At 42.9% G+C, this 24,962-nt stretch overlaps 1 protein-coding gene across 1 annotated transcript in view; it reads left to right on the forward strand.

The window, feature by feature from the left end:
* Positions 1-223: 223 nt before the first annotated feature.
* The window catches only part of Cdc42bpb (CDC42 binding protein kinase beta), an 89,910-nt gene continuing 65,171 nt past the window's right edge, over positions 224-24,962 (forward strand). The window contains exon 1 of the mRNA XM_076849588.2: positions 224-635. Within this exon, the coding sequence (XP_076705703.1) occupies positions 461-635 (175 nt within the window). The 5' untranslated portion in view covers positions 224-460. The remainder of the gene's footprint in view (positions 636-24,962) is intronic.

Here is a 24,962-nt window from a genome sequence, read left to right on the forward strand (position 1 = left end):
GGGCAGCGCGCTGAGGTCAGCGCGGCGGCGGCCGGCCCCGCAGTGGTTGGCTGCGCCGCGCTGGCCGCACCCTGGTTGGCTGCGGGCCGCGGGCTGGGCGGCCGGCGGGGCTGGGGTCGGGGCTCGGGCGCCGGCCGGGCTTGCGCAGCGCTCGGCTCCGCAGCGCTCCAGGTCGGCGGCGGCCCGCGGGAGGGCGCGGCCGGGCGCTGAGGGCGGGGACGGCGGGCGGGCTGAGGGGAGGAGACCGGCTCATGGACCCGTGGGGCCCGGCGCCCCAGACTCCGCGCCGCCGGGACGGAGCCCAAGATGTCGGCCTAGGCCGGGGCGAACCGACGAGGACGGGGCGGCGACCGGGCGCCGCTGCTGCCGGGGCTCGCGGCCGGGCCCCCCAGGGCTGGCCCTGACGTCGGGCCGCGCGGGCGGCCGAGGCCGGCGTGTGGGGAGCGGGCCGCGCGGAACCATGTCGGCCAAGGTGCGGCTCAAGAAGCTGGAGCAGCTGCTCCTGGACGGGCCCTGGCGCAACGAGAGCGCCCTGAGCGTGGAGACGCTGCTCGACGTGCTCGTGTGCCTCTACACCGAGTGCAGTCACTCGGCGCTGCGCCGCGACAAGTACGTGGCCGAGTTCCTCGAGTGGGGTGAGTGACCTCGGCCCGTGGCCCTCCGCGCCCCCTCGCCCTGCGCTTCGGGCCACATCCCCGCTCCACCCCCACCCCGCCGGGCCATCGCCCTGGCGGCTTCCGAGACCCACCCTCCGGGTCTGGAGATCATTTCCTGCTGCGCTCCCCGGGACATCCGCCCTGCCCCCGCCCCGCACCTCGCCCGCGGGTCCCACTTAGCGGCCGCGCTCTGCGGGATGTGAGGGCAGCAGCCTGTGCCTTTTGTACCTAGGCGCCTGTCCCCACGCCCCGCCCGAGCATCCCCCGGGAGATGGCCCCTCCCAAGTGACAGCTTGCTCACATCCCCTTGGTATCCAAATCCTGAACACCCACTTTCCTGTACCACCGCAAGGGAATTTTAAGGTTAAAAGCTTTAAATACGCCAGCAAAGAATAAATGAATTATTTTCATCCTTCATTGTGCCAGACCCTTGTGATGTTTGGGTAGGTGGGACTGTTACTTAAAAACTTCTGTTCACCTGATCTTTGCGTGTTGTCTTTAGTTCATTCAGAGATCTTTAATGCTGTAATCATCAATTAGGTAACTTATTATGCTTTGTTAGGACAAAAAATTTGGTTAAGCCATTAAGTAAGGTTAGAATCCACAGACAGGTAAAAATGTAAGGTGAAACCCTTCTGCATCATCTCCTGAACACCTTCATCCCTGCAAGACCCTCAGATTTCTCATCTACTACAACTGAATAGGAGGAAGCAAGGATTTGGTCCAGGCCAAACCCTGTGAAAATTTTACCCTTGTGTCCTTTGTGTCATCAGGCTACTGGGACCGTTCAGTTTGAACCAGTAATTTCTAATCTTTGGGACTGCTGATAAAGCCAGTATTTACATGAGGAAACAAATGAATGTGTTCCACACTGAGGTCTCCACTCTGCCACAGTGGTGACTGGAATTTGGAATTTTGTTTACAAAGTACAATTTAAGTTGCAATATGTAGACGGTTGCTGTTGATTGCTCTTCAGTGAGATGTTACTCTATGCCTGTGAGAATAGCAGGAGGAGGCCTGAGCCCCAGGACAGCTTTTAGTGCTTTGTTGCATGGGGCCACCATTCTTGGTTACATAGAGGATCTGTCAGTTCAGAGTTCTGCTTTCCAGGGGTCCTTTATCTGTGACATAATTTTCAACTGGATAATTAACTTCACAGTTGCTTTGAAAGTGAGGTCATAAAACCATAGCCTCTTTAATACTGTGTTTGCCTTTCCTTTCTTAGCATTGGATCTTGAAATCTGTGAGATTTCACAGCCAGGCTCAGCTGAGTGCACAGAGGTGGGTAAAACTCTACTTAGGGGAGGAAGCAGAGGAAGGAGGATTTAGGTAGTGAGGTGTGATCCAGCTGACCTCTGACCTGGAACCTGGGTGAGGCCTGGAGACTGAGCACTCTTACCACTAGGATACTCTGGGCTTCACTGGAGGATTTCTCAGCATGCAGAGAAGTCAGATTTTATAATCTGAACTTTCTAATTAAGTAGAAGCTGTGACCTATATCATAGACATTTTTTCAAAATTGTATTATGGAATTGAAAATCACAACAAATAAATCACATTTTTTTAAAGAACTCTGTTTAACAGAGTAAGCTTTAAACTTCAAAGCATAGGGGCTAGGGCTGTAGTTCAGTGTTAGAGCTCTTGTCTTGCATGCGTGAGGCACTAGGTTAGATCCCCAGCATCACATAAATATAAACAGATAAAATAAAGGTATAAAAAATACAATAGCATTATTAAAAAAGGTTAAGAATAAATTACAGAGCAGACAGAATGGACTTAAATATAATGACATTTAATCAATCAATTAATTAATTAATTATGGAGGGGGGTACCAGGGATTGAAATCAGGGGCACTCGACCACTGAGCCACATCCCAGCCCTGTTTTGCATTTTATTTAAAGATAGGATCTCACTGAGTTGCTTAGCTCCTCGCTTTTGCAGGTTAGATTTGAACTCCTGTCTCAGCCTCTGGAGCCTCTGGGATTACAGGCGATTAGGTGGCATTTTAATGAATATTAACATATTTTAGAAGTACTATACACATTTGTGTATACACTGGTGTAACACCACAGTGGTGTATTACTGGTTAAGATAAGTGGGCAGTCATTGGTGTACTTGTAACTGCCTAGTTGTTCTTTATGAAAACAAAGAATGGCCTTTTTAATAAAACTGTTTGTAGAGCATGGCTAGGTACTCTAACTCCAAAGGAGTGACTTTTGCTTAGGAAGCTGTCCTGAGTCTGGATTTCCTGGAGTCAGAGTCAGGCTCTCTCCACCTTTCAGATAGCTAATGATAGTTACGTAGAATTCTTAGGGATGAAAGCAGCCAATTCAGCCTAGATTTTAAGATTTATCAGGATATCTTTGAGGTAATATGGAAAATGTAAGTAATAAGTTTTTTTTTTTTTTTTTTTTTACTTTTTGGGACGAGGGATTGAAACCAGGGGTGTTTAACCACTGAGCTACATCCCCAGCATTCCCCGCCCCATCACTTTTTAAAAAAATATTTTGAGATAGGGCCTCATGAAGTTGCTATGGCTGGCCTTGAATTTGTGATCCTCCTGCCTTAGCCTCCCTAGCCTTTGGGATTAAGGTATATGCCACCACATCCAGTAAGTTTTTAAGTCTTAAAAGTTAAGATTATTCTGGGGCTGGAGTTGTAACTCAGTGGTAGAACACTTGCCTAGCATGTGTGAGGCACTGGGTTCGATCCTCACCACTATGTAAAAATAAATAAAATAAAGGTATTCTGTCCATCTACAACTAAAAATATATTTTTATATAAAAAAAGAGATTATTCTGGCTCCTATTTTCTTATTGCCACAGTGGCTGCACGGGACAAATCATCTAGCTTTCATTGTAGAGTTTTGTCTTTAATTTTCCTTTGATTATGTTTATGGCTTGATTGGTTTCCTTTATGAAGTTCTGGACCTTAATTAAAAGTTGGAAATACCCTGCTTTGCATGAGTCTTTCTTTAAGCTATTTTTTAAAATGTAAATGATTCCATTTGAAGTAAGCACATGAAACACTTTAAATTTTCCACTAGTAAATAGCAACAAATATAAGCAACCAAATGTGCTTTCATCTTTGTTATATGTCTTTTCATGTGTTAAGTGTTTTTTTTCACAGCTTGAGTATTATAAATGGTGTCACATTTAGATGGAGCTGATGTTTGAAACCCCAGCCTTTTGGCACTGGACAGATCACAGTGGTCCTTGCTGTGGCTCCTGTGTGGCCTTCAGACTTGGAGGCAGTCCTGAGTGGTGTGGATATGCATCATGGAGCATGCCTTCCCAGTGCCCAGTCCTGGGCCTCTTCTCTGCCATGTGCTTCCTCTTAATGAGTAGAATTGATGTTGCCAGCCTTGTGGTTAATTTCCTCATTTGTGGTTCTTCTTATCTTGAATGTGACAGCACCTTCTGAGTTCTTCATGAATGTGACTGTGTGGAGCTCTCTGGAGATGCCCAGCCCTCCATATGTGTGGGTGGGGCTACCAGGTTTAATGAGAAAGGCTTAACTGGTGGTGCCAAGCATCTCATTGTCCATTTTAAGCTTAATGGTTTCTTTGGATAAAATTTCTTGTAACAAGGTTATATTTAAAAAAAAAAAAAAAGATTTAGGAGCTGGAGCTGGGTGTGCTGGTGCATTCCGGTAATCTGGGCAACTCCTGAGGCTAAGGCAGGAGGATCTCAAGTTTAAGGCCAGCCTCAGCAACTTAATAAGACCCTATCTCAAAAAAGAGAAAAAGGCTGGGGATGTATTTCAGTGGTAAAGCATCCTTGTGTTCAATTCCTAGCAGAGGGAAAAAATATATAAAACTTAAAAAAAAAATAGATTTAGGAAATGGGGTCCTGGGTGAGTATTGCATGACACCCTCTAATCCCAAGCTAGGGATTGAACTCAGGGCCTCTACATGCTAGGCAAAGAGCTCTACCACTGCGTACATACCCCAGCCCAAACAGGTCTTTTGATAAGATCCAAATTATAGAGAAATGTTGGGGTTTCATGATAAAAATTAAGTTAACATAATTTAGATTGTATAAATAAATCTTTGAAATGCATATTGATATTGACTGCATGGCTTGAGATAGGACAGTTAAAGCCATTAAAAATTGACAAGCCAGTCTTTTTCTCTCCTCAAATATCTTCATGGCTAGTTGGGCTTTAAGGTGAATAGCAGTGTCTGTGTTACATCTCTAAATAAACAGAATTGGAGTTGAAGGGATTGTTCTTACTTCAGGACACCACTGTGTGGGCTGCCTGAAGGAGTACACACTGCAGTGAATCACTCTCCAGGCTGAGGACTCCAGTGTGAGTTAAAGAACTCAAAGTGCCACAGGATTGGCAGGCAGCTCCTCTCTGGCCCCATGCCTTGACCCTTCCTCCTGTCTGTGCCAGATGCCCTAAAGTCTCCTGTCCGTGCTGTGACATCAGTGATGTGGGATCAGCAGGCAAGAGGGTGGGACTGTTAACTCTAAACCATACTGAATCCACTAGGAGAAGATTAAATGTGTTTCTTGGTAAAGAGGCAGAAAGTATTTCTTAAGACTGATAAAGTAAAAGACTTGTTGGATGAAACCAAAAACAGTTTTCACTTTTTGTAATCAAAAAGTTTGACATTGTGGCACATGCTTGTAATCCTAGCAATTCAGGAGTTTTGGAAGTTCAAGGCCATCTTGGGCAATTTAGTGAGTCTCTGTCTCAAAATAAAAAATAAAAATGGCCGGGGATGCCTCTGGGTTCAATCCCCTGTACCAAAAAGGAGAAAAAGGAAAAAGAAAGAAATTTGGAAAGAATTAAAAAGCAAGCACAGGGGCTGGGGATGTGGCTCAAGTGGTAGCGCGCTTGCCTGGCATGCGTGCGGCCTGGGTTCGATTCTCAGCACCACGTACAAACAAAGATGTTGTGTCCGCCGATAACTAAAAAATAAATATTAAAAAATTCTCTCTCTCTCTCTCTCCTCTCTCTTTAAAAAAAAAAAAAAAGCAAGCACAAACAAACAAACACCTAGCCAGGCCGGTGGTTCACATCTGTAATTCCAGCAACTCAGGAGGCTAAATAAACCAGGAGGATCTCAAGTTCTAGGCCAGCCCAGGGAACTTACTTAGACCCTGTGCAGTAAATTGCCACATATAGTATTTTGAAGCCTTTATTTGGATTTTTAAATCTACCAGAAAAACTGTTTTTTTTTTTTTTGGTTTGCAAACAACATTAATACTGCCTATGAGGTAAAAGGTTATCTGGTCATCCTCCCCAGTTTGATTTTTAGATGATGTGTGGGGAATTAGGTTTATTTGGTTAGTTTTATTGATTGGTAATCAACTGTGGCAACAAAATTGTTTTTAGGTTAAACTTTTCCAAAATGTTTGATTATATGATAGGAAACTTTGGATTTTTTTGTTATTCTTAGGAATACATGAGGAATTTAAAGAGAAATTTAAATTGAATTTTATTCATTCAGATTCTGTCCTTTGATTGGAATCTTTTTAGAGAACATGTGAAACAACTTCTAAGGTCATTCTTTACTTTTTTAAGGCAGTGATTTCTGGCCTCAGTCATGGATTGGAAAACAGGAATTTTGAGAACTCATGTGGTCTGCGCTGTCCCTATTCTCCTGTGGTTACACCTATTCCTGAACGTTTTCCTAATTACTTCTGAGGAAGCAGCCCTAGATCTCAAGTGATTTTAGCCTTTTCTTTCTATTCCTATTAGCAATGGCCTACCTGAGGCTCTTAAGTCCTCAACCTAAGTGAATCCTTTTCCCCAGGAAGTTCTAGAAGCCTTTCCAGCTCAGCATCCCACCCTGCTCTTTTTTTTTTTTTTTAATTTTTTTTTAGTTGTTTTTATTTATTTATATGTGGTGCTAAGGATTGAACCCAATGCCTCCCGTATGCTAGGCAAGTGCTTTTCCACTGAGCTACAACCCCAGCCCCCTGCTCTTCATTTTATCACTCTCCTTTTCAAGAACTTCTACAGTGGTGGCTTCGTATTGTTGCCTTTGAAAAAAATCAGATCTGAATCCACAGTAGAATGTTTGAATTTAAAATCCACCTAAAAAGACACATGTAATCTTAACTTCAGAAGTGAAGGTAGGGCTGAGGTTGTAGCTCAGTGGTATAGAGCCCTTGCTTAGCATGTGTGAGGTTCAGTTCTCAGCACTGCATATAAATAAAAAGAAAATAAAGGTCCCTATATATATATTTTTAAATTAATTAATTAATTAATTTATTTATTTATTTATTTTTGGTACTGGGAATTGAACTCAGGGGCACTTGACCACTGAGCCATTATCCCCAGCCCTATTTTGTATTTTATACAAAAATACAAAAACTCACTGAGTTGTTTAGTGCCTCACTATTGCTGAGGCTGGCTTTGAACTCAATCCTCCTGCCTTAGCCTCCCTAGCTGCTGGGATTACAGACGTGTGCCACTGTGCCTGGCCAATAACTGAAAGAATAATAAAAAAAAAAAAAAGAAAGAAAGAAAAGAAAAGAAAAAAGAAGCGAAGGTTAGCTAGGCATGGTGACGCACATTTATAATCCCAGAAGTTCTAGGCCAGCCTGGGCAATTTGGTGAGCCCCTGCCTCAAAATAAAAACTAAAAAGGGCCAGGATGCAACTAAGTGGTAAAGTGAAAGTTCAAGGTCCCCCATCCCCACCCCAGTTCAATCCTCTGTACCAAAAAAACCCCAAAGGATGTGAAGAAGTGGGAGGTGCATGTGGGTGTCATGGAGTTGAGGGTAGTGGGGGAGGGAGCAGGATGCTGTTTACCACTGGGAACCAAATGTATAAACTGTACCTGGAAATAAGATAGAGCTGAATCTGTTCAATGCAAAGCCTTTGGTCTATAGGAAGAAATCACCAACTGGAAAGAAGGAATGGGACAAGAAACATTCTTGCCACCCATCATATTCTGAAAAAGTTAATATCAGAAGTGAAATTCAAAGGCACATGGACCTCCCTTAACAGAACACCCACAACCACATTTTTAAGACATTTATATGGTCACCTTTGTTGTGAAAAAGGGAGTTGAAATAATTGAATTTCTTTGTCATTTTGTTTGAAAGTTTACATCAGTGGTCTGAATTTGTTTTTGAATTTGACATAACTATTTATATTGATTCGTCATTATTGAAAAATATATTGATTTTATGGTTTATGAGAATGCAGCAATTCTTAAAAATCGGGCAGCTGGCACAGTGGTGCACACATATAATCTCAACAATTTGGGAGGCTGAGGCAGGAGGATCGGCAGTTTAAAGCCAGTCTCAGCAAGTTAGCAAGACCCTAAGCAATTTAGCAAGATCCCAGTAAAAATCTCAGTAAAAATAAAAAGGACTGGGGATGTTAAGTATCCCTAGGTTCAATCTTGCTAACAAAGAAAAATGAAAAAATTAATTTTACAGTTCTGTTGCACGTGGATTTTTTTTATACCAAAGTATTTGAATCATATTGTTGAAGAGTCTTTATGTATATCAACAATAGCTTTCTGGTATACATTTAAAATTAATCAGGGAAGCAGGCAGGGTATAATCCTAGCAGTTCTAGGCCAGCCTATAATCCCAACAACTGGGAAGGCTGAGGCAGGAGGATTGCAAGTTCAAAGCCAGCCTCAGTAATTTAGTCCCTAAGCAATTTAGTGCCACCCTGTCTCAAAACAGCACAAAAAAATGCAATGGAATATAGCTCCTTAGTTCAATTCCTGGTACTAGGAAACAAAGGGGAAAATGTCAGGAGAACATTGCTTTCAAATCTGTAGAAAATAATCATCTAGCAGCAAATTGGAAAGTTCTGAGAAAGCCCAATTTCCAATTTCACCAGTTAGTTAAGGTGTGGGGGACAGTATTTATATTATAAATGATGTTTGAAATATTCCTCAAAACATCAGGCTTTGCTGGGTGTGTTGGCATAGCCTATAATTCTAGTGGCTTGGGAGGCTTGAGGCAGGAGGGTCACAAGTTCAAAGACAGCCTCAGCAACTTATTGAGGCCCTAAGCATCTTGACGAGACCCTGTCTCTAAATAAAATATATATTAAAAAAGGGCTTGTAATGTGGTTCAGGGGTTAAGTGCCCGTGGGTTCAATCCCTGGTATCACACACAAAAAAAAAAAGGGCATCATCTTGGTTCATGTAACCAAAGTAATAAACCTGGATGTTTCCTCCTACAAATATTTCATTATTTTAAAAATTGGACTATGAAGTTTAGATAATCCTTGTGAAACAATATGAATAAAAACTGGAGATGTCTATCCGCAATACAAGAGAAATTAAATTGAATTATACAACTAATTTTAGTAAAAAATAGGTTTCTCTGCTTTTTGCAATTACCACATGATTTCTTAAATTTTTTTTGTTTTTGGCAATAGCAATATGGAGAACAATTCATGTCCATTTTGTCTCTTTACAGTGTATAATTTAGTGGTTTTTAGTATATTCATAGATGTAGAGCCATCTCCCTTGACTAATTCCAAAATATTTTCACTACCTCAAAAAGAAACCCTGTACCCTTTAGCTCCCAACTCCCCTATCTCTAAGCAACAACTAATCTTCCATTGTCTATTTGCCTGTTCTGGACATTTCCTATAAAAGGAATCCCTTCATGTGTGGCCTCTTGTGCCTGCCTGGCTGCTTCCACTCAGCGTGGTGTTGTCTGGCTTAACCCTGTGTTGCTTGCATCAGTACTTCATTCCTCTTTGTTGCTGAGTGATGTTCTGTGGTATGGGGGATCCACATTTGGTTCGTTCATTTGTCAGCTGATGGACATTTGGGTTGTGTCTATCTTTTGACTGTTGTAACATTGCTGTCAAAATTCATGTAAGAATTTCATGTGGACATAGGTTTTTGGTTCTCTTGGGTGTGTCCTGGGAGTAGAATTGCTAGTCATGCAGTGGCTCTGTGCTTAGCATTTTGAGGAAATGCCAGATCATTTTCCATAGCAGTTATGCCATCCTACAACAGCACGTGAGGGTCCCAGTTCTCCAGGTGCTCTCTACCACTTATTATCTGACTTTTTAATTCTAGCCATCCTGGTGGGTATGAAGTGACTTCTCGTTATGGTTTTTTTTTTTTTTTTTTTTTGGTATAGGGGTTGAACTCAGGGGCACTCGACCACTGAGGCACATCCCCAGCTCTATTTTATATTTTACTTAAAGAGACAGGGTCTCACAGTTGCTTACCGCCTCGCCATTGCTGAGGCTGGCTTTGAACTTGTGCTCCTCCTGTATCTCAGCCTCCTGAGCTGCTGGGATTACAGGTGTGCGCCGCTGTGCCCAGCTCATTATGGTTTTGATTTTCTTTTCTCTAGTAGCTAATGATGTTGAACATCTTTTTCTCCATTTATTGGTCATTTGGATTTTTGGAAATATGTATTCAAATTCTTTGCCTGCCCCACCCCCCACCTTTTTAAAAAATTTATTTTCAATTTATTTTTTTAATTGGTTGTTCAAAACATTACAAAGCTCTTGACATATCATATTTCATACATTTGATTCAAGTGGGTTATGAACTCCCATTTTTAACCCGAATACAGATTGCAGAATCACATTGGTTACACATCCACGTTTTTACATACTGCCATACTAGTGTATGTTGTATTCTGCTGCCCTTCCTATCCTCTACTATCCCCCCTCCCCTCCCCTCCCATCCCCTCCCATCTTCTCTCTCTACCCCATCTACTGTAATTCATTTCTCTCTCGTTCTACTGTAATTCATTTCTCTATCTCGTTCTTTTTTCCCTTTCCCCTCATTTCCTCTTATATGTAATTTTGTATAACAGTGAGGGTCTCCTTCCATTTCCATGCAATTTCCCTTCTCCCTTTCCCTCCCACCTCTCGTCCCTGTTTAATGGTGATCTTCTTCTCATGCTCTTCCTCCCTGTTCTGTTCTTAGTTGCCCTCCTTATATCAAAGAAGACATTTGGCATTTGTTTTTAGGGATTGGCTAGCTTCACTTAGCATAATCTGCTCTGATGCCATCCATTTCCCTGAAAATGCCATGATTTTGTCATTTTTTAGTGCTGAGTAATACTCCATTGTGTATAAGTGCCACATTTTTTTTTTTTTATCCATTCATCTATTGAAGGGCATCTAGGTTGGTTCCACAGTCTAGCTAATGTGAATTGTGCTGCTATGAACATCGATGTAGCTGTATCCCTATAATATAATCTTTTAAGGTCTTTGGGGAGTAGACCGAGAAGGGGGATAGCTGGGTCAAATGGTGGTTCCATTCCCAGCTTTCCCAGGTATCTCCAAACTGCTTTCCAAATTGGCCGAACCAATTTGCAGTCCCACCAGCAATGTATAAGTGTACCCTTTTCCCCACATCCTCGCCAGCACTTATTGTTGTTTGACTTCATAATGGCTGCCAATCTTACTGGAATGAGGTGGTATCTTAGGGTGGTTTTAATTTGTATTTCTCTGACTGCTAGAGATGGTGAGCATTTTTTGGTGTACTTGTTGATTGATTGTATGTCCTCCTCTGAGAAGTGTCTGTTCAGGTCCTTGGCCCTTTTATTGATTGGGTTGTTTGTTTTCTTATTGTTTAATTTTTTGAGTTCTTTGTATACTCTGGATATTAGGGCTCTATCTGAAGTGTGAGGCGTAAAAATTTGTTCCCAGGATGTAGGCTCCCTATTTATCTCTCTTATTGTTTCTCTTGCTGAGAAAAAACTTTTTAGTTTGAGTAAGTCCCATTTGTTTATTCTTGTTTTTAACTCTTGTGCTATGGGTGTCCTATTAAGGAATTTGGAGCCCACAATATGTAGATTAGAGCCAACTTTTTCTTCTATCAGACGCAGAGTCTCTGTTTTGATATCAAGCTCCTTGATCCATTTTGAGTTAACTTTTGTGCATGGCGAGAGAAAGGGATTCAGATTCATTTTGTTGCATATGGATTTCCAGTTTTCCCAGCACCATTTGTTGAAGATGCTATCTTTTCTCCATTGCATGCTTTTAGTACCTTTGTCAAATATAAGATAGTTGTAATTTTGTGGATTGGTCTCTGTGTCCTCTATTCTGTACCATTGGTCCACCCGCTTGTTTTGGTACCAGTACCATGCTGTTTTTGTTACTATTGCTCTGTAGTATAGTTTGAAGTCTGGTATCACTATACTGCCTGTTTCACTCTTCCTGCTTAGAATTGCTTTTGCTATTCTGGGTCTTTTATTTTTTCCAGATGAATTTCATGATTGCTTTATCTATTTCTATAAGAAATGCCTTTGGGATTTTGATTGGCATTGTATTAAACCTATAGAGAACTTTTGGTAATATCGCCAATTTGATGATGTTAGTTCTGCCTATCCATGAACAGGGTATATTTTTCCATCTTCTAAGATCTTCTTCTATTTCTCTCTTTAGGATTTTGTAGTTTTCATTGTTTAAATTTTTCACCTCTTTTGTTAGGTTGATTCCCAAGTATTTTATTTTATTTTTTTGACAGTGCTGGGGATTGAACCCAGGGACTTGTGTGTGTGAGGCAAGCACTCTACCAACTGAGCTATATCCCCAACCCCTTTGCTCACTTTTAAATTAAAATTTTTTGGGGGGGGCACTGGAGATTTTTTTAGTTATAGGTAATATTCTTGAGTATTGCTAGGTCCACAGTTGATCCAATTTTTTTTTCCCTGAGGTGTTGGGGATGGAACCCCCGGCCTCCTGTATGCTTGGCAAGTGCTCTACCACTGAGCTATACCCAGCCCTTAATTGTTTTTGAGACAGAAGATCACTATGTTGTCAAGCCTCATCTCCAGCTCTTGGGCTCAAGGGATCCTCCTCTCTCAGCCTCCCAAGTAGCTGGGAGTATGGGTGTGCAGAATTTTATAATTTTTCTTCTCCAGCATCATTTTGATTAAAAAAAAAAAAAAAAAAAGGTAGCTCCACCACTGTTGAGAGCCACAACCAAGTCAGGATGGCACCTGGCATTTTGCCAGAAGGAGTGATTGAGGGGTAACACCAGCGAGCTATTAGGATGATGATGGTTAAGTTAAGCTGTGTATAATTATTGGGATGGGGGCTGGGGATATGGCTCAAGCGGTAGTGCGCTCGCCTGGCATGCGTGCGGCCCGGGTTCGATCCTCAGCACCACATACAAACACAAAGATGTTGTGTCCGCCGAAAAAACTAGAATAAATAAATAAATATTAAAGTTAAAAAAATAAAATAAAAAAAATAATTATTGGGATGATGGCTGATTGCTGTAACTGGATGATGCTGGATTGGGGCAGGCTGTGTATTCAGTTGTGTATATGGACCTCTGCTGTCCAGCAATAGGGCGGCTCCTGCTACCTTGGGTGCCCACTACTTTTGAGTTCTCGCGGAGTTCCCGTTGAGTTCCCGTGGAGTTCCCGTGGAGTCCTTGTGGAGTTCCCGTTGAGTTCATGTGGGTTCTGGAATAAAGTTAGTTCCTGCTTGAATCTGCAAGTGGCTCTTGACCTCCCGGTTATTTGTGCCCAGCCAGACTGCGGCACACCACTGAGCTACCAAAAAGGATTATTTTCAGGAACTCCCAGACATCTGTCATCTCATTTATAACTATTTCAGTATATACTCCAGGAAGATGAAAAAATGATTTTGATCTAAAAATGATGCTGGAGAAGAAAAATTATAAAATCGATTTAATACTAAGGAAAAAAGCAAAAACCCATACTGATTTGAGTTAGATTCCACTTCATACCCCACCCATGCTCCTTGGGTTTATTTTTTCCCTGCTATATTATTTCTTGTTGATGGTATGCAATGATGCTTAAAGTATTAAATTTATAATCTTATGAGAAATAATTCTCAGTAAAAATGAACTTTACATTTTTTTTAAGAGAGAATTTTTTAATATTTATTTTTCAGTTTTCAGTGGACACAACATCTTTATTTTATTTTTTGTGGTGCTGAGGATCGAAGCCAGCGCCCTGCGCATGCCAGGCGAGTGTGTTACCGTTTGAGCCACATCCCCAGCCCGAACTTTACATGTTTTTTAAAGTAAAATTTGTTGTGGGGGATTATGAATGTAGTTTCTCAGTTTTCCTGAATTGTCCTTCACTGCATTTGAAGGGAAGCCTGTGGCAAAGATCCAGGAGTACCAATTAAAAAAAAAAAAAGGTTCAACAGTAAGACCACCTCTACAGACCCTTTGGGACTTAAGTCCAGAGTGTGGCGGGGCCATTGTTGACCAGGTCCTAAGGTGTAGATAGTTTAAACTGGATACAGAAGCCATTAGTCACGGCAGCTTTGCAGAGGTTGCACAGAAGTTTTACCAGGTCATAAAACTTTTATGACCCAGAAGGACTGCCAGCAATAAACAAACGACCTCACAGCAAATACACTGGGCATGAAGCTGATTTTCTGCTGTGATAATGCTTCTGTGAGGGAACTGCCGTGTAGCTCTCAACAAGAGCTTTCCCTCATCTGGAATCCAGCCTTCCTGTTTTGAGCACTTGAAAAAGGAAACTCATTGTTCAATATTTTTTTTTTCTTTCTGTGGTTCTGGCAATTATACTCAGGGCCAGGGGCATCTACCACTGAACTATATCCCATCCCCTTTTATTTTGAGACAGGGTCTCGCTTAGTTGCTCAGGACCTTGCTAAGCTGCTGAGTCTGCCTTGAATTTGTAATCCTCCTGCCTCAGACTCCGGGTTGCTAGAATTACAGGTGTGCACCATTGCACCTGGCTTCACTATGCAGGCCTTTTAATTATTATTATTATTATTATTCTTTTTTTTTTGGTTGTAGATGCACACAATACCTTTATTTATTTATTTTTATGTGGTGCTGAGGCCCGAACCCAGTGCCTTACACATGCAAGGCATGTGCTCTACCATTGAGCCACAACCCCAGCCCACTATGCAGCCTTTTATTTTATTTTAATTTTTTAAATATTTTTTTTTATTTATCGGCGGACACGACAATCTTTGTTTTTGTTTTTTTTTTTTTTTTTGTATGTGGTGCTGAGGATCGAACCTGGGCCGCACGCATGCCAGGCGAGCGTGCTACCGCTTGAGCCACATCCCCAGCCCCACTATGCAGCCTTTTAATCTTTTTTTTTTTTTTTTTTTTTGTGCTGGGGATTGAACCAAGGACCTTGTGCATGCAAGGCAAGCACTCTAGCAAATGAGCTATATCCTCAGTCCTTATAATCATTTTTAATAAAAGTGGTAATAATAGGTTATATTCCCTATTCAAATTTAAATAATTTGTTATGGAAAATTTTAAACACGTTAAAAAGTGGATACTGTAGGATAATTGTTGAAACTGAACCCCCAGTTTCAACAATTTTTAACTCATGATCCCTTGTATTTCATTTTAATCCCCCCATTTCCAAAGAGAATTGTTTTGTTTGTTTGCAGTGTTGGGTTGAATGAACCCAAGGCCTCAACCATGCTAGGCAAGTGTTCTACCACTGAGCTACCGAAAAGGATTATTTTCAGGAAATCCCAGACATCTGTCATCTCATTTGTAATTATTTCAATGTATACTTCAGGAAGATGAAACTTTTTAAAAAATCATAGTCGTCATAATATTATGACATTGAAATAACCATTTCCTTAGTATCATTCAATATTGTTTGTTGTTTGAATTTCCTTCTATTAAAATTCTGTAGGAGCCAAACAGAGTCTGCACATGGCATCTGGATTGTGTGCCTCCCACATTTCCTTTACTCCCCTTTGCTGCTTTTTCACCTGTTTGCAGTTTTTAAGGAATGCAGATCATTTGTCTTGTCTTGCTCACATTGTAACTGCTAGTGTTTTCTGAGCTGGACAGACTGAGCCTTTGACAAGTCATTTCTGTACTATTGGCCTAGTATACCTTGTGGGTATTTAGGATTAAGTTGAATTAAAACAGGCAGGGTAGATTCTCTATGAGTACCTGTGGGGCTCCATAGCCTGAGTGGTATCCATGTGGGTCCTTTGGGACTGAGGGTTGGGTAAATCTGTTATCACCTCTCTTCTGTCTCCTGTGTTGGGTCAGGGCTCCTGAGCTTAACCATGGAGCCACCTCCTCCTTGGCCCACACATCCAACTGGCATTTTTTTTTTTTTTTAATGGTCCTGGGATTTGAACCCAGAGTTTTGAGCACGATGGCAAGCACTCTATCACTGAGCCACCCCACCTACCCTTGCAATGAATCTGAAGGGTAGGTTCATGTTGGTTGAACCTGGATAAGGACCAGTGTGGTATGCACGTAGGGACATTCTGTACAGTATGGGGATTGTAATTAAGGTACACTTGTACTAGAAGTCTTATTTTTCTTGAAGCCTTTGTTTAAGGAGTAGCACTTTTGACAGCTCTTTTTGGTGTGTAGAAGCAAATGCAGTCTTCATAAAGAGCCTTATCACATTATCACAGCAGAAAATCAGCTTCATGTTCTTTCCTTTTCCTCAAGCCACATGTGTCTCATTCTGCTTTTGCTCTTAGTAGCATTGTATTTGGGGAGCCCGCCCCTTTTCTGATTGTTTTCCCCATTGTGTTGTCTAGGAGTGTCTCCTCACCCTGTGGTATGTATCCTCGGTATAGGGCACTGGGGCAATGGACGTTGGGCCCTCGGGGTGTCCAAGCAGGTCCTTCATCTTCTGGAGAGGCCTGTGAGCTACAGGGAATAGAAATAAAAAGCCACCCACCCAGGGTTCAGCATGCTTCTCTCACTAGGGGAATAAAAAGGTGACCTCCCTCAGGTGACATTTGACTGAATTAGTGGATGAAGGGCAGGCGTAGAGCAGGCTGCAGGGTCCACCACTGGAGAGTGGTGCATGGTGGTGGGGGTTCTGGCTGGGTTCCAGGGACCTGAGCATGGGAAGGGTAAGAGGTGAGAGCACGTCTCAGAAGGCATGGACAGGGCCAGGCATGGGCAGCATGCCTGTAATCCCAGCAGCTCAGGAGGCTGAGGCAGAAGGATCGTGAATTCAAAGCCAGCCTCAGCAAAAATGAGGTGCTAAGCAACTCAGTGAGACCCCTGTCTATAAATAAAATACAAAATGGGGCTGGGGATGTGGCTCAGTGGTCGAGTACCCCTGTGTTCAATCCCTGATCCACTCCCCCTCCAAAAAAAAAAAAAAAAAAAGACATGGAGAAGACCCAGGAAATAGAAGGAGGGGCAGACAGCTGGGCTCTATGCCTTGCTCCAGATTCCATTAGACCAGGCTTTTCTGAAAGGGTCTAGTACTGGGAAAGGAGCATGCACTATGCATTATTCTGCAGAACTTCAGAAAAATCCCACAGCCAGTTCTGTGTTCTCCAAGGTATGTTCCTGGAGTTGCTTCCCTCTCTCCATCTCTAGACCATGTATCCCAGTCTGGCTCCCCAGATACCTCCCCTTGTCTAGCTGGGACCATCCAAGGCAGGCATATCCCACAGGATGCCTGGAGACGTGTACTCAGGTATCTTGCTCTGAGTGGTATCACTCTGCCTCTTGGAATTTTGGAGAACTGTATGTGCAATGTGGAGGTCTGGGATCTTGGCTGGGTCAGCTCATTGGCGCCAGGTAAACCCAGGGTGTATTGGAGGAACCAGTGGACAGGCCCTAGAGGGGTGGGATGGGAACTGCCTGCAGAGCCTTTCCTCTTCTTCCAGCCCTCAGTCTCTTGGTGTTGGCCAGGTGCTCACTGATAGGGTGTTAGGGCAGCATGCTGGGATCCTCCTGTCTCATGGAGTCATCACAGACACTGAAGAGTGTTTGGCAGGCCTTTATTCTATAGCATGTTCAGCTTTGTGAGACTATTCCAAGGGACAGTCCTCTAGGGTTTGCATCTGTGGGGATGGGAGGAGATTGTAGCCAGGTGGATGTGGGACTGCCAACTGCATTGGGGGATGATTGGCCAAACCTCATCCCCTTTCTGAGGCAGCAGAGGGAACTTGGGTAATGAGAGAAACGTGTGTAGTACTGTCTAGTCCTGGCTATAGCAGCACTGCTGCTGCCCTGTGGATACTGAGAGACATTACACTCCTTGCGTGGAGCTCCAGCAGCCTGGTCTGTGGCATGTGTCTTAGAAACTTCCTGGCTCTGCAGGTTGTGTATACAATATAATAGCTGTTCCTTGGAGACTCTTTTTTTTTTTTTTTTTTAAAGAGAGAGTGAGAGAGGGGAGAGAGAGAATTTTTAATATTTATTTTTTAGTAATCGGCGGATACAACATCTTTGTATGTGGTGCTGAGGATCGAACCTGGGCCGCACGCATGCCAGGCGAGCACACTACTACTTGAGCCACATCCCCAGCCCCCCTTGGCGACTCTTTGAGGTCCACATTAGCAAGGGCTTAGCTATTTAAATGTGCTCTTGAACTTTGTGGTTTTTATTTGAACTTAAGGAACAAATTGATACTCATCTGTGTGTGTGAGCTCACGTACATCCAGCTCTGATGTTTTTCCTTGCTAGCTCTTGGAGAGGTTAGAGGTCTACAGGCAAATGAGGCCATGCAGATGCTGTGCTCCTGAAGGCCCCACCCCACCCAAAGCTGCTTCCTGCTGGGCACCTGGGGAAGGACCAGTGTGCAATGCACATAGGGACATTCTGTACAGTACTGGGATTGTAATCAAGGTACACTTGTACTAGAAGTCTTATTTTTCTTGAGGCCTTTGTTTAAGTAGTAACACTTTTGACAGCTATTTTTGGTGTATAGAAGCAAATGCAGTCTTCATAAAGCTAGATGTCCTTTAAAATATGTTAAGCAGGGACTGGGGCTGTAGTTCAGTGGCAGAGCACTTGCCTAGCATGTGTGAGGCACTTAGCACATATAAAAAGAAAGGCATGCTGTCCATCTACAACTACCAAAATAAATAAATAAATGAAGATTTAAAAAAATATGTTAAATATTGGCCAAGCTTTCACTAAAATTGTGTTCGTTATTTGGAAAGCTCTTTTCATTTGCCTGGTTTTCAGTGTCTCATTTCCAGGCATCTGGTAGGGAGAGATAGCTCTCAGTTCATTAAGTGCTATATGAAATCAAAATAACACTTTGAAAGGTCTGACATAAAAACATCCTTCTTTTTTCCTGTTTGTGCATGTGTTTATTTGGGGGATGGCAGACTAAGAGAAAAAGACAGCAGGACATTTACTCTATTTGTCTGCTTAGTGTCTGGATAATTTTCCCTTTTAGTTTCATTTCCTTTATGCTGACATTTTTATATTACTGAGAAAATATCAAGCACGAGGGTTTTACTTATTTAAGAAAGGTATCCTAGAAATGCATAGGTTCAGTTGGATAATGTGACATAGCATTTAATGTGGTAGAGACTGGCGCACAGTCTGGGCAAATTAAATTTTAATTTTTTTAAGTTGAGGCTAAAACAAATAGCATTTAAAAAGTGTTTCAGGATTACTGAAACACTGTTATATGCCTCTTTCTCAAAAAAGGTAGATTCTTCTGTAGGTTAAGTGCTTTGAAAATGACTTTTTTCTTGGCCAGGTATGGTGGTGCACAACTTGAATCCCAACTACTTTGATAGTCTGAGGCAGAAGGATCAAGAGTTTGAGGCTAGCTAGGACAACTTAGTGAGACCCTGTCTTCAATAACAAGGTTGGGTATTTAGCTCAGTGGTAGAAAACTGTGCTAGGGGTTCAGTCCCCAGTATTACCAAAAAAAAAAAAAAAGGAACAAGAAAAAAAAAAGGACATTTTTCCACCTTAAATTTTATTATGCTGGGAGACCCTAGAGGTCTGCCCCCAGGGGCTGACCTGGTGACAGCAGTCAAGGTAACAGTGGCCTGGGTGGGCATATGAAGGGAGACAGGGCGGGGCTGCTCCTTATTTCTGCTCTTGGAAAGAAGCTTAGTCTTCCCTCCGAGCTGTATGCTTGGTGATTGGTTAAGAAGAATCACCTGGATGCCCGTTAGATATGGGGCTGTGAATCACTGATTTTATTCTTACCTCCCTGTCTGGCCACTGCTGTTCCCTGTAGTTTCAGGTGTCTGGCAGTGGATTAGATTCTAGCAGGTTCATACAATTTTGGAAGAAAAATTTTTTTCCCCTCCATGCACTTATTTCTTATGCAGAAACACAGAGCTAGTCACTAAACACAGTAAAAGCTTGGAGTTTTTGGTTAAGAGAAGAATTTCTATTAAAATGATTGCTTTTATATACTATAGTATATTAGCTGTCCAGTTCAGAAAGTTTGTCAGGCAGACATAGATAATTCACTGTTGGGCTCTGGGCACTTACTAAGAACATTGGTGAAGATTGGTACATGCAGGTTTAGCAGCTTAGACTTTCTGTTGATCTCCAGGATATAAGCTAGAATTTTTAAAAATAACCAGCATAAACTTGTTTTTCTTTTTATTAGTGTTTTCTAGTTGAATGGATTTTTTTTAAAGTCATGTTAAGCGAGAATTCACATTTATATTCAGATTGAAGCTTCTGCCCCATATGTGTGGGTCACAAGCCCCAACCATGAGGTAGAGGGGAGGAGGTTGGAGAAGCATCTTGGGAGTACAGGGTCTCTCTTCATTCAAGTGAGGTCCGTGTTTGAGTGATTGCAGGAGGCAGCCCCTGAGCTCTGAGGATAGGAGTCCTGAATTCCTGAAAGGCAAAAGTGAATCCTGAGAGGCTGAGAGAATCCTGAGAGGCAAAAGTGGAAGGAAGATGGGAGATGTAGGCATGCCTGGAGGCATGTTGGCTCAGCTCATAGCTGCGTGGGGCCGAGCGGAGGCCATGCACCTGCTGAGTGTCCTGTAGACGGATGTGTGTCCCCAGAGCAGCTTCTCCAGTGGTCTTTGAGCAAGCAGCAGCACAGAGAGTCCCCTGGGATGATGGCAGCATCACAGTGGTCCCACCTTGTTGCCTTGCTTTCCTCTACTTCCTCAGGTGATCTCTCAGTGGCCCTTTATCCTAGGACTGGTCCTGATAGTTCTACACCCAGAGCTTGCTCTTAGCCCTTATGTCTGTTTCTTCATTTCAGTGAGATCTTTTAAATGTCTTTAATATATTTTGAATAAATGACTGAAAGAATTATGTATCCAAGCAGGTCCCATTGTGACACCTACCTTCTCCCCCGGTGGTAAGATCTTCTGTGTCCCATACCACTTGTGTCTGGGTTGTTGTTTTGGGAGTTTTTGGGGTGTGTGTGTGTGTGTGTGTGTGTGTGTTAGTATGTTGGTAGTAGGGGTTGAACTTAGGGGTGCCTGGCTTCTAGGATTATATGTGTGTGCCACTGTGCCTAGTAGATGTCTGGGTTTTTGTTGTTGATGTTGTCTTTTCACTTTCTTAATGGTGTTTTTTGGACTTTTTTTTCCACATTTAGTAATTTTAGTTCAAAAACAAATGTTTTTGGTTTTGATGCAGCCTGACTTGTCTGTTATTTTTTTGTTCATGCTTTTGGATTTGTATGTTTTCTTCTGAGTGTCTACAGTTTTAGGTCTTTATTTTATGTCAATGTTTCTAGTTGGACATGAAGCAGGGTCCATGACTCTAGCATATGGCTGCCCTTGTGTCCTCATGCCCTTGTTGAGGAGACAGCTCTTCACTGTGGAATTACCTTTGGACCATGTCTGGTTTTTGTGCTTTGAGCACTGGAATCGTGCAGTGCTGTGTTTCTGATTTCCTTGGTTTCATACCACACTCCCAGACATGGCCGGCCCTGTTATGCATGACTTGAGTTTGTTCTTGCTTTCTCAGGTGTGCTGATAGTGGTCGTCGTGAGAGCACCACAGAGCATCTGTTCTTCTGTTGGTGAACTTCTGGGTTCTTTGTAGTTTCTGACCACAGGTGCAGAGCTGTTGTGGACAGTCCTGTGTATATCTTTTTTGGAGACACATTCACGCCTCCTCTTGGTGTTGCCTGGGACAGAGCTCCTAGGTCCTAGGCACACTTGTGGTAGCCCACAAGCTGTCTCCGCAGATGTGGAATGGAAGGCTGTCAGGCGTCATGTTTAGAGGAGAAACTGGATTTCCAGTTTTCAAAGGACATGAACCATGCGGTTCATCTAAACTGAAAGGACACTGACTGCCACTGTCAGGTCCTCAGAAGATTGGCTCAAAATGAGAAGTGGCCATTACTGTGTAGAAAACACTGTGCTTCTCTGAATTAATAACAATGGCATAAAAACATCTTTGATAATAGACTATCTAGTAGGAGGTTAAGAACAACATGAAAAATAGTTAATTTTGGGGGGCAGGTACTAGGGATTGAATCCAGGATCACTCAACCACTGAACCATATCCCCAGCCCTTTTTTGAATTTTGAGCCTGTGTTTCACTGAGTTGCTTAGGGCCTTGTTAAGTGGCTAAGGCTGGCTTGAACTCTTGGTCCTCCTGCCTTAGCCTCTCAAACTGCTGGGATTACAGTGTGTGCTACTGTGCCCGGTTGTAAAATTCTTGATATTACAATAAAAATCATACATGTATATGAAACAAATAACAAAAGGGTAAAAATACTATGTGTTATGAACTTGGGCCTGTGTTCCTCAGCTGGCTTAATTTTCAGTAAGGGATAGTATCTGTCCTACATGTTTTGGAGATTGTACATGACATCCTTGGCATAGTGTAGGTGTTCAGAAAGTGGTAGCTGCCATCAGCAAAGGGGTGGGTTTGATGCTTATTGAATGTGTGGGACATAAAAGAGTAAAAAGCAGATTTTATTAAGTCAAGGTCCTACTTTCTCATGCCTGTCAGACAGGAAGGGCCATGTTATAAATTTGGATTAACCCTAACTAGTGGGTATACATTTTTGATTATCAAAGTTTCACTGGATTACTGAAATGAAGATTGCCCTGGAATCATATTAATTTGCTGATGCTTTGAGAACTGGTACTTTACTGTTATACTTGGTTGAGTGACTTTAGTAAATGCCATGTTATCAGTGATTTGTCCTAAGTCCTGTGACTACTGTCCACTAGAAACATGTTAGCAAGTCTCCAGTCCCAGAGTGAGAAACAGGAAGAGAGGCAGTCTTATTCTGTCATGGATCTCCAGTGGCCAAAGCCCAGAGCTCGTCTATCCTCCATCTAGCAGCAGAGACCTCTCTACGCAAGGCACTGTGGGAGGAAGAGGTGCAAATGGTTCTCTTCCTTTTGGTCCCAGCCTTCCGATGCGGGGGACTTCTCTATGTATATTTGGATGGCCCAGCCTCTTGCTGGGAGGCAGGGAGGAGGTCATTCTTCATTTCTTATCCATTCCCTCGCAGAGGCCAACCTCCTTTCCCACATTGCCCTTCTAGAGATGGGGCCTGTCCCCCATTGGTGCTGCCTGCTGTTTTGGGGAACAGTCTGTAATGATGCTTTATGCCTTTAAAAGAACTGTGTAGAATGTGGGGGAAGCTGGTCAGTCACCACAATTCCAGTTATCTAGTTCCCAAACAAGATTTGGAATTATAGAGAGTCATCTCTTTAGCGTGGTTGCCATCCTATTTTGCTGAACTGGTGAGAGTCCCGACTCCACTATAAGATCCAGAATGCCTCCATTTAGTGTTCTGTGAAATCTGTGTATTACCAAAATATGTACATATCATCCTAGTAGTTGGCTTAATAACATTGTGTGTTTATAAATATATATATATTTTAATCAGAATTAACTTTTTTGGGCTGGGGTTGTGGCTCAGTGGTAGAGCACTTGCCTAGCATGTGTGAGGCACTTGGTTTGAGACTCAGCACCACATATAAGTAAATAAACCCATTGACAACTAATTAAAAAAATGTTTATTAAAAAAATTAACTTTTATTCAAAGTAATGAAAGTTAAGAAAATGGGAGAAAAAATAGTAGAATCATTGATTTATACCAAATAAAAAATTGGCTGTATCTGTGTGTGTAGTTCCTGTTCTACTGGTGTCCGGAAACCGGCTACTCACTAAAGAACTTCCTGCTGTGGGAGCCGGAACCCCGGCAGGTGAGCTGTGCCTAGAGAGGCACCACCTGCTCACATGCCCTCACAGGCAGATTGAGGGCCATCAGGGTTCCCCTTAAGGAGGTGGCTATGTTCTGCTGATGGCCTTTTGAAGTTTGTTTGAAACCCTAGAATTTGATGTGATGGTTTATCGTTGGCATCTAGGTACATGGAAATGAGCTGCTTGTTACTGTGATCTGCGCAACCCATGCTTGGTTGGGTGAGTTGGCCAGTCTGATGTTGTCTGAGTTGGCCAGGTTAGGAATGAACTGACTTTGCCTCCATTCTAAGACTAATGCCTTGGTTTTTTTTAAAACAAACATTTGGTGAAAATGCTTGCAAGCCTCTCATCTGTACTTTGTGGGTCTTGCCTTCTCAGTATTGGAGATTGAACTCAGGCCTCTCACTTGCTAGGCAAGCCTTCTACCGCTAAGCTACATCCCGATCAACACCCCTACCCTTTTTTAAATTTTATTTTGAGACAATCTTGCTAAATTGCCCATGCTGTCCTCTAACTTGGTGATGATCTTCCTGCCTCAGCCTCCTTGGTAGCTGAGATTATAGGTGTGTGCCGTTGCAAAAACACTTTGTGTTTTTTGCAGTAAACTTTATAGTTGTCTGCCCTTGCTGCCCTCCCTCCATCCTGTCAGTCTCAAATTCAGTCTAATCAGACTTTTGTCTCCCCACATCCTTCAAAACTGCTGCTTTTGTCAAGTCTCCATGGCAGAAACCAGTAGGTAGTTCTCAGTCCCTACGTGCCTTCAAGATGGAGCCCCCCACCTTCCTGGTTCCTTCTTCTCTCTGGTGTCAGGCACCCCAGGTTTCAGTCCTTGGTCTCTCCTATCTCTACTGACTCCCTGGGTGACTCTGGCTCCTGACCGCAGCCCTACTGTACACCCTGTACCTAGGCTTCTTTTGGGAATCCACACTTGCAGATTCCCTCCCCATCTCAGCTGTGGCTAACTCCACATTCCTGGTCACTCAGACCAGTGCACTGGGTAGTTGTCACATTGCATAGCCTATTGTGCAGCATACCTAGGGGTTCTACCTTTCAAATACAGGTGGTCTGCCCATTCTCACCACCTCCATAGCTTTTGTCCCTACAGGCAACTGGCAGTATGTGTCCCACTCTGCCCACCATCCCCCCCGCCCCGCTTCATCCCACGTCCCCACCTTTTCTGTTAGCTGCAAGGCTAACTCCTTCCTATGCAATCTATGTGTTCCTTCCATTTAAAGTTTCTTCTCCGTCTTTACTGAAATGTGAACTCTTTGCAGGTGTTTGCTCACAGGTCTATCCCCACTACCTGGAACAGTTCCTGGCAAAACTAAACACTGGTTTAGTTGATTCATGAATATTCAACCTCTGTAAGTGAGGCTTTCTGGCTGGCACCTTTTGATTAGGTAGGTAGTAAGTAGTTATTGTATCAGTGACACCTATCATCTTAATGCTGTACTGCAGTTTGCAAAGTGTTTTTATTTATTATCGCATTGGTCATGTGTTCACCCAACACAGA

Source organism: Callospermophilus lateralis, chromosome 3 (assembly GCF_048772815.1).
Source record: "Callospermophilus lateralis isolate mCalLat2 chromosome 3, mCalLat2.hap1, whole genome shotgun sequence".
Classification (NCBI taxonomy): domain Eukaryota; kingdom Metazoa; phylum Chordata; class Mammalia; order Rodentia; family Sciuridae; genus Callospermophilus; species Callospermophilus lateralis.